Source organism: Littorina saxatilis, linkage group LG3, assembly GCF_037325665.1.
Source record: "Littorina saxatilis isolate snail1 linkage group LG3, US_GU_Lsax_2.0, whole genome shotgun sequence".
Lineage (NCBI taxonomy): Eukaryota > Metazoa > Mollusca > Gastropoda > Littorinimorpha > Littorinidae > Littorina > Littorina saxatilis.
This window is the reverse complement of record NC_090247.1, coordinates 59,437,524-59,447,268: the sequence shown is the minus strand read 5'-3', so window position 1 is coordinate 59,447,268 and position 9,745 is coordinate 59,437,524. Positions and strand designations below refer to the sequence as shown.

At 40.5% G+C, this 9,745-nt stretch overlaps 1 protein-coding gene across 1 annotated transcript; it reads right to left on the bottom strand.

Annotated features, from left to right (window-relative positions):
• Positions 1-5,353: 5,353 nt before the first annotated feature.
• On the bottom strand, positions 5,354-8,594 carry LOC138960988 (uncharacterized). The gene is made up of 4 exons (XM_070332606.1): positions 8,246-8,594; positions 7,473-7,541; positions 6,811-6,901; positions 5,354-6,310 (listed from the first exon to the last, which is right to left on the bottom strand). Exons 1-4 carry the CDS (start codon positions 8,409-8,411, stop codon positions 5,956-5,958), a joined length of 681 nt encoding a protein of 226 aa, XP_070188707.1. The 5' UTR covers positions 8,412-8,594; the 3' UTR covers positions 5,354-5,955.
• Positions 8,595-9,745: the final 1,151 nt, after the last annotated feature.

The following is a 9,745-nucleotide window of genomic DNA, read 5'->3' as shown; positions in this document are numbered from 1 at the left end:
TAAATGTTAAACTTTATTTTAATCACACACACGCACACACGCGCACGCACACACACGCGCGCGCTTGCACACACACACACGCGCGCGCGTGCACGCGCACACACTCAAACACACACACACACACACACACACACGCACACACACACACTCAAACGCACACACACTCAAACGCACACACACACACACACACACACACACACACAGATAAACACTGACTTAATTTAAAATACACCGCCCTGATCGTGAGGGTCGTGTACAACCCATATTGAACGATACCTAAACATAAGCAGCCCCGTCCCTTTTATGTGTTAGATCGTCACTGCATAGTTTGACCTCTCCTCAACCCAAAAGTGGCAATACTGCAATACTGTCCTTGTGGACTTTGGCTACAAAACGAATGAAGAAGAAATTCGTGTAGGATATTTACAGTCTTCATCCTCAATGGGGCGGCATGGGACATGTACGATCCGTACTCTCAAAGCAACAGTGCAAGCGTATACCTATTCAGATGGCTTGGTTCGTGTTCGGGACGTACTTTGTTCCCTGAATCATTCTTCAAAAATAACGGGCCTCACAACATGATGCGGATCGTGCAATCGGTGATAAGATTAAAGTATATAGTTTTACCACAGGGAAGTATTAGTACTGACTGAGCATTGTCGGTTTAAAGTTCAACATATTTTGTTTCCTCTTGACAAATACTTTTTAAAGGACAGTGCAGGGGTCACAGGGTCACATGGATCACAGTATTGTTGAAGCAGCGATGTGTCTTGTTGTCGCAGATTACGATATAAACAGTCAAAAGTTGTACACAACTATCCCGCAGATAACTACACATTCCATTTATTTAAATTTGTGTTTGTTTTTTGGCTCACGTAAGTGTAGCCTATGCGATGGTAAACTTTGTCTGTCTGTGCGTGCGTGCGTGCGTATGTATGTATGTGTGTATGTCTGTGGTAGAAACTTTAACATTTTTGGCTAAACACCGAAATACTCATTTCACGTGGTTAATTTTCAAGCACCATCTTCAAATTATTGAAGCAATGATCAACATTGTGTCGGCATGTGTGTAGTTAAAGCGTGTATCCAAAGAAAACGGGTGGTGGTGGGTTTTGAAGGGGTACAAGCAGTTGACTGATTTGTGTCGTGTTTGGCATGTAGACGGCAGGTCAGGTGTCAAGATCAGGTCAGGGGTCGCGCGAAGGATTGTGGTCCAGTTCTCACCTCGCCGATTCGCCGGGGAAGACGATTTCATGTTGTTCGGTTTCTAAGCTCCAGAAAAGTAAATAAAGAAGATACCAAAGGGAGATTTCCTACAATTTGATCTGCACAGCGTGTTTCCAATGTCCACGCGAGGAAGAGCTGTCGAAAGCGCGGCAGTCAGTGTCGATCTTGCAGCCGTATCCCGGTAAGTTCAGAGACAGATCTAGTGTCTCCCACTCTGATAACGTGTCACCTACTGTTAATCCGTTTTGTTTTAATTTCTTTTTATTTCAGCAGACACGGATGTCAAACACAGTGCTAGGCAGTCACCTCTAGTGAAATGAGTTGATCTAAAGTGCCTGTAATGTTTGGATGTCTTTGCTCGTGGTTCGATTTATGTGAATTTCAAGACTTGCAGTAGAGTCTCAAGTTAAGTTTACTCTGCCCGAAAAAAACTGTCCACCATTTACTTGAACATGCAGATATAAGGAAACGGAATGAATCTGTTCTCAAAGTCAAAATGATCACGATTTTTTCCTCAGATTCAAAACATGCACTGTCATGGTTTTGTCTGTACAATTTAGTAAGTCTTAAGTACTTTGCAACAACTTCCTTGAACGTGAAAGACAGTTTTTGAATGCTAGATCTGTATCGCGTTTCATTCCAGACTCGATCCTCTCTTTGATTGTAGATCTACTGTTTGCTGTTTACGCACTATCATATGATTCGCTATGTAACGTTTGGTAAGCTTACCTTGCCACAGCTTTCTTGTCTTTGTTGGCATTTCTGGCTGTGTTGACCGTCAGAATTATTTTAAGAACCAGGCTGCTGCAGTCGACATGTTTCGCATATTGTAGGGTTACCATGCTGCATAGGTAAAGTGGCTTGTATAACCTGACTATTCTGTTTCAAAACACTGTTTATATTTGTGTAGGTTGTAGTCATCATAACTAATCGCATTTTGCCATTTGTTTCAGAAAGGAGGTTAACCTACAACAAGATCGACGCTATGTCAGATATATGCCTCAGCCACATGAAGACTTCCGAATTTAGATCTACTCGGCATGGTGACAAGTCTTGATGAAAAGTATAGGACTGAGGACAGCAGTGGAAAAAGTGCCCACATGGCAGGTACCTAACCTATTACCCTAGTCATTTTATCTGTTTGCCTTCTTTTGAAAATTATACATGGAGTTGATATGATGCGTTAGTTTTAACTGTGTGTGTGTGTGTGCGTGTGTGTGTGTGTGTGTGTGTGTGTGTGTGTGTGTGTGTGTGTGTGTGTGTTTGTGTGTGTGTGTTACGGAGTGAGTGAGTTTGTGTTATGTTACTGTTTGTTGATTTCTTACGGGAGCCTTGAAGGCTTCGCCTCTTGTTTAAATGTGTATTGCTGCTGTTATTAAGATTATTATAATGTAAGATTTATAAATTATTGTAAGGCGCTTATGTGTAGTGTTGCTGTTATTAATATCAATATTATATTTAAGATTGATTGTAAGGCGCTTAGAACTATTTTAGGATTTGCGCCCTATAAATACCCTAATTATTCTTCTTATTAGTTTACATCTAGTGTTGCCAGCGAAAGCCTCGGGAAACGTTATGCGGTTTGTCAGTTTGCATCTCCCGTCAAAATGTAATTAACATTTTCCGTGATTGCGTTCTGGGTCTGAAGGTTGTGTGTGCAGTATGCCAAAAAGGATCCACATGCCATCTTGTACAATTGTCTTACGTAATCACACACAATGTCTTGACATAAAGTATCCACACTAGAAATAATTCTAATAGACTTCCATGTAGACTGTTGACGTGATTAGTTCACGTGCGGGCGGGTCTTGATGTGAGCCTGGTCGAGGGCGACTCGATCGTTCCTGCCAGGTGACAGACCAAAATTAATTCGTACACAATTTGCAGTTTGTGAATCCTTACGTCAAAGTCAATGAAACTTAGTATTCTTTTAAACGGGCAGCTGCCTGATGCATGCCTGAAAGCCCTAGGGGATCCCTGCACCTTGACGTGGAAAGTTCAGTAACTTAATAGTACTATAGGTATTGTCAGAACAGTTATTCATTTGTAAGATAGAAATAAGATCAGTGACTGTTATGATTGGAAGAAAAAAATCATCCCACCGATCAGAAGTCCAACAATGTAGTTTTACAAAGGGTGCATGCGTACTGTTAGATAATGTTGAAACAAGAGAGAATAGGTTTTGCAATAGATGTAAATTAGACCAATTTACACGGAAACTACTGCAACTCTCTTCCGTTTCTATATAATTATATGTCAGAATTATTCACTAACTAGCTGTGTTTACAAGCTGCATCATTTATCCTCACGATTTTAGCAGGAAATTATGTCGATTGAAGTTACACTTTGAACATTCATGTGAACGTTTAAGCGTCCTTTTTAATTCCGTATGTACTTATTAACAGAACGATTGGATGTTTATGAAATGTGCATTAAAGTCTTTTAAATGTACAATTCTTTATTCACGTTGACACATATGACAAATAGTGTGAATAATTGCGAAAATCAAAAAGTGAAACAAACACACCTTTATCAATTTTACATTGCAAATAATGGCATTCACGTTCCTCGGGACGATTGTAGTTGTTAAGTAAATCTATAAAAAGGATGTATTTAACAAGCATGCATACATCCATTCAAATCAATTCAGTCTTTTCAAAGGAAGCCGCCTATACATAGAAACAACACAGACGATAGGTTGAAATGAATTTTTGTACATTTTCGTAACTTACATTGAGTTGATAAAATGTTGTTACAGGGCATCAATTACATTTTCTCTATTGTCAGCCAAATCAAGGTTCAATACTCGGTCCCATCCTTTTCATCATGTACACTAAGCCCCTCTCCACACTGATTCAAAACCATTCTGTTTTAAATCAGTCTTTTGCTGATGACACCCAGCTGTATAAGCCCAGTCCCCCCTGCAGAGACACATTCCGCCATCCAGACCATTCAGACATGCATCACTGATGTTAAATCTTGGATGGTCGATAACAAACTTAAGCTGAATGATGATAAGACTGAAGTCTTACTGTGCAAAAAGAAGAACACTACATTTCTCACTCCCCAACCTGTTTCTGTTCAAATAGGCAACACCGACATTCTTTTCTCACCATCAGCTAGAAACCTTGGATTCACCCTTTCATCTGACATGACCCTTAACAAACATATCTTTAGTCTGTAGAGCAGCTTATTTTGAGCTTCGTAAGATCAGCACCATTCGCCACACACTCTCCTCTCAAACAACTAACACTCTTGTCTGTGCCTTTGTTCTTTCTAAACTTGACTACTGCAACTCTCTTCTCTCTGGCTGTCCTCTGTACCTCCTGCATAAACTACAAAAAGTCCAAAACTCGGCAGCACGCCTCATTCTGAAAGCACGAAAACGAAATCACGCAACACCACTTCTTCACACACTGCACTGGTTACCTATTCAAGCCCGCATTGACTACAAACTGTCCACCCTCTGCTTTAACTTCTTTTCTGGCTCGTCTCCTGCTTACTTCTCTGAACTCCTCACCGTCTATTCTCCAGCAAGACAACTCCGTGCCCCTTCTGACTGTCGCATCCTCACCATTCCACACACCAAAACCAAAACATACGGACAACGCACTTTTACTTTCTGCGCACCCACACAATGGAATTCTCTCCCCTTTCACATCCGCCACTCTCAGTCACCCCAAGCATTCAAACGAGCACTTAAAACGCACCTCTTCAAGAAATACAACCCCTGATTTTGTTTTCTCAGTCCATCAGTAGGCTACATGTAGTGTGTTTGTTGTTTTAGTGATAATGTAATAATGTATATAACCATCTAGGGCTGTTTTCAGTATTGTTGATTACATATTCTGTTTGATTACGGGTATTCAGCTGTTATTTCCTTGTTCTCACTACCTATTTTATTCATGTTTTTATTACTTAGTTTGAGGAAGAATCTTTTGTAATGTATGTTTGATGGTGTATGCTTTTAATTAAGCGTTGCTGACTATGAATGTAGATGTAAATGCTTGTATAACTGTGTTTTAATTTTAAATGTGTCAAGCGCAAAGATCGAGCATCATAATTGTAAAGTTATGATGTTGCGCTATATAAATGCTCATTTATTATTATTATTATTATATTAACGTTAGTATATAGCTTCAAGCTTGGCATGATATTTGAATAACTTGTACTTGCAAACTTACACTCAGTAAGTCTAGTTTCTTTCGTCAGTTAATTCGTTATCTGTGCTCATTAACTAAGTATGTGGAAATTGATGCAAGTTACCAACACAATTTAACGAGTTTGAACCAGGCAACTTTCATATCAAAAGGCATCGTCAATAAGCTACACCATATTGCTCATTTTGTAAAACAGATACAACTGTGAAAACGAACCTAATTGTATAAAATAACCAAAGGGTGTTCATGAGCGCAATATCCTGTTTATGATTTTAAAGCTTACTTAATAGAATAACAACTACTGTTGGTAGATATGTAGATCGTGTCCTTCCATTTATAGTGTGACTTAGTTGTTAAGCCTTCCGATGTCGTTTGAAAACAACTGCATACTAATTTGAGCGCGTATATATCACTTCGATATTTCATCTCGCCATAAACGCTCCAGCCTCATTCTGAACCTGACCGTATTCTATTAAAGCACCGAGAAATGATCTAAGTTGCCAGTAGTCTTATGAAAAAAATGTTTTAGTTCGTGCTTTCAGCTTCATGGTTACTTTCCTCGCTGACATTAGTCGGCATGGTCGTACGTATTTTCGACAAGCACGTTGCGGTGTGCTTTCCTCTCCAGATCATGATAGTCACCTCCACTCTCCTCCGTCACAGAATGCGTGCATCCATTTCCGTTTATAGTGACCAATGGCTGCGCTTGGTTCCGATGACGTGTGACGGAGCTGCTGACGTCAGTTGCGTCGCTAGATGCAGACAAGGCCTCGTCGTAGTCAGGATGATTGGGCTGTGGCTGAAGAGTGCAAAGTTCGTAGGCTTCGTTGTACGGATGGGACTCTGATTCAGGTGCGGGGATCTGTGGTTCAGGGATGAAAGGTGACTCCGCTGTGGTTGACGTTATGAGACGCTTGCGTTTGCTGCAGACAGTTAGCAGAACACAGGTATAGGTTATACAGATAAGGAAATCAGTCTGTGTCTCGGTATTCATGTGAGCGTACGTGTGTGTGTGTGTGTGTGTGTGTGTCAGTGTGTGTGCGTGCGTGTGTGTGCGCACGTGTGTGTGTGTGCGCGCGCGCGCGTGTGTGTGTGTGTGTGTGTGTGTGTGTGTGTGTGTGTGTGTGTGTGTGTGTGTGTGTGTGTGTGTGTGTGTGAAATTCTACATATTTTGTTGATTGTTGAGGAATTACAAAAAGTGACTTACGCAACCTGCAGTATTGCAAAATGTTTGTGCAATCTTGCTTGTATCCATAATGTCAGTGTTAATTGAAATGTCGGTCTAGTTGTAAAAACAAAAAGGAAAAAAAAATCCCGATTGTACACAAGTCATTTTTTCCCGTCAATAGCGTCCCCACTAGAAGTTGAAGCTTTTGACCCAAGAAGAAGGCCATAATTAGTAAAAAGTGATGATGAAACAAACCGTTTTGCGACGATGCAGACGATGAGAATGACGACGACGATCAACAGAAAAAGACCTCCACACGAACCGGCGATGCAAGGAACACACAATGCTGTATTCCAAAAGATGAGACAGCAAATGTTCAAATACCAAGGCATGCACAATACAAAATAAAAGTAAAAAAGAAGAGTAGGTACCCGATCATTTAAACATAGAAACCATTTTTTTCCTTCACTATTTCGTTGACCCTTGTATTCAAAGAAAATTATGGACAAAGAAAAGATAACAAGTTGATCAACTCAAACGGAATTTAGATTTTAGCTTCAAGAAAAAGTACAAAAGTACAATAACTTGTAACAGCAAACGTAAGCATACACATATATTCAACCAACATTCCCTCCTCTGACAAGAATGCAGCCACGTTGTTGAATATGAATATTATGGTGTGTGTCCTAGTTAAATAAAAAAAATAAAAACACCTCCTACTCCATGTGAAATACTGGGTGAGTCTGTGACAACAAACATTAGCATGTTCGTCTGAAGGACGATACGTTTACGGTTAACTATATATAAGTGACTCTTCTTCTCTTCGTGTGCACACTCAAACTATCCATAGTCAAAATCAGGATATTGGGATGAGATGATGGAAACATTTGTTTTAATAACTGAACAGGTTTACTTACATGACGGAAACTGTCTTTGTGTGCCCTTTGGAGTGCTGTTACTCGAACAGGATATGTTCACTTCTCTTCCTGTATTCGTAAAAATATCAGCAAGGAAATATGTAGTTCAAGAAGCCATGAAGGTAGGTGTGCAGTTGTACAGAAAATTATGATTACCAGTCGGGAATATGTTTACAGAAGGATATCTGTAATCTAAAGAATGATTTAGAATGTCTCTATCTCTCCCCCTCTCTCTCCCATATCCGCTTTCTCGCTCTAACTCTCTCTCTCCCCCTCTCTCTCTCTCTCTCTCTCTCTCTCTCTCTCTCTCTCTCTCTCTCTCTCACCCTTACTTACAGAAATACACAGGCAAACACACACACACACACTCACACACACACACACACACACACACACACACACACACACACACACACACACACACACACACACACACACACACACACACAAATTTGATGATCCCAAAACAAGGAAGACTGTGTTGATTATGAGTGTGTTAACCAAACGTGTCCCATGTTGTTGTTTCAGATGCAAGTCCATGGGAACATAATAATGGATATTTCCTGATACCGGGACTCCTGGTGTGTGATGAGTGTGTTGAAAAAATCAACGCTTGGACGAGAAGAGTACTGTAACACTCATTATTTTTGTAGCATTGTAGCGTTGTAGCGTTGACACTGTTTATAGCAGAGTTTTAATACGTCACATGGTACCATGAGTACAACGGTCGCAAATCATATGCCTTGTCCATTCCAAGTGACACAGGTACTTACCAAAAGTCATCCACAAAATGCCAGGACGGTTGTCTCCATTGGCCAGTCGAAATGTGACTTTAATCGTCCGCCGATTTTGTGTCAACGATGTCATCAATGGCAAAGGAATCCTTGATGCAGGTAATACAATCGTCCCATTGCTCGAATTCATGACCAGATAGGTCATATCGTGTTGAATACTGTTCAACGGGAAGCGAGTATTGATATATGTAATCCAGATCGGAATTCCTGTTCCTTCAATGTTTAAATTGGAATTTATTTCACAGCTGCAGGTTTGAGTCTCTTTGTCGGGTGATCGTCCAAAGTAATGGTAAAGCTGGGATGAACTGCCTTTACTATTGCTGCAAAGGTCAAAGTTTAACGTTTCTGAAACATAAGAGTAAAAAGCTGTCTGAGGAAAATGCTGAGTGAGGTTTTTAACCACAACATTTTCATGTTAGGTGAAAAGCAAGTTTAGAGAGAATAATCCTAACGCCCGTTTGGACTTCAACCGGATTTCAAACATGCACATTTTGTAAACGGCGTAGGAATATTTAACATAAATTCGGAACAAAGTAGTTATATGATAATCCCACAACAGCTTATACAACAGTCATTACAAACTACAATTCCCCCGAAATCGGCGTATGCTGCCTGAATGGCGGGGTAAAAAACGGCCGTACACGTAAAAATCCACTCGTGCTAAAAACATGGGTGAACGTGAGAGTCTAAGCCCATGAACGAAGAAGAAGAAGAAAACAAACTACAATAATGGTATCATTGCTTGGAGGTGTCTTAAACAAGCGACTGAAAGTTGCAGCGTTATTTATTTCTGGCGTACTGGTAAATGTCCAGAAAGGTTCAACGAGAAATGAAACTCGTCAAGATGTTACAACAGTTTGACGTCTGATAAAATAGTCAAGCCATCAGCAGGCCTAAGATTATGATGGACACAACCGTTGAACGCTGAAGAAGAAGATGTCAAGCTAATACCATAGCATATAGTACACACCGTTTACACACAAGTAGTTCACGACGAAGTGCCCATCTTGAGAAAGACGTCCATTAAGATCGTCAAGTCTGCAGGGTGTCCCACTGTTACTGCTGCACTGTTGATACAAAAGTCTCATGTCTTCTGCAGAAAATCTCCTTGCACATGTTTTGTTTGTGTTTTCAAAAATGCAATCATTTGAATCGTCGGTTGTTGAGTTACAAAGCGAGTCGCAGTATTTCTCACTGGCGTTGGAGAATTCGGCGTCTGTGATTATGATCGTTGAACCAGGGTCGGGGCAACGAAGGATGAATGGAGGTGCCAGCCCAGAGGTTTTTATGGCAAACGCTGGTGAAGAGAGAACAACAATACTATAAGCAACTCGACTTGTATCGGGCAAAATCAAACTATATTTTCAAATACTCAACGGTCAACCAAATCAAGCCGTCACGTATATAACGTATTATTCAATCGACTGGTTGATAGATCACTATGATAAATGTGACCCTCCACCACGGAATGAGTCGCAT

What these genes read in the sequence shown, in the direction of transcription:
- LOC138960988 (XM_070332606.1), bottom strand. Translation starts at nt 8,411, where the DNA reads ATGACCTATCTGGTCATGAATTCGAGCAATGGGACGATTGTATTACCT. An exon ending in CATTTTGTGGATGACTTTTG is followed by an intron (nt 7,542 to 8,245) that starts GTAAGTACCTGT and finishes TTACGAATACAG; the next exon opens with GAAGAGAAGTGAACATATCC. An exon ending in ACAAAGACAGTTTCCGTCAT is followed by an intron (nt 6,902 to 7,472) that starts GTAAGTAAACCT and finishes TTTGGAATACAG; the next exon opens with CATTGTGTGTTCCTTGCATC.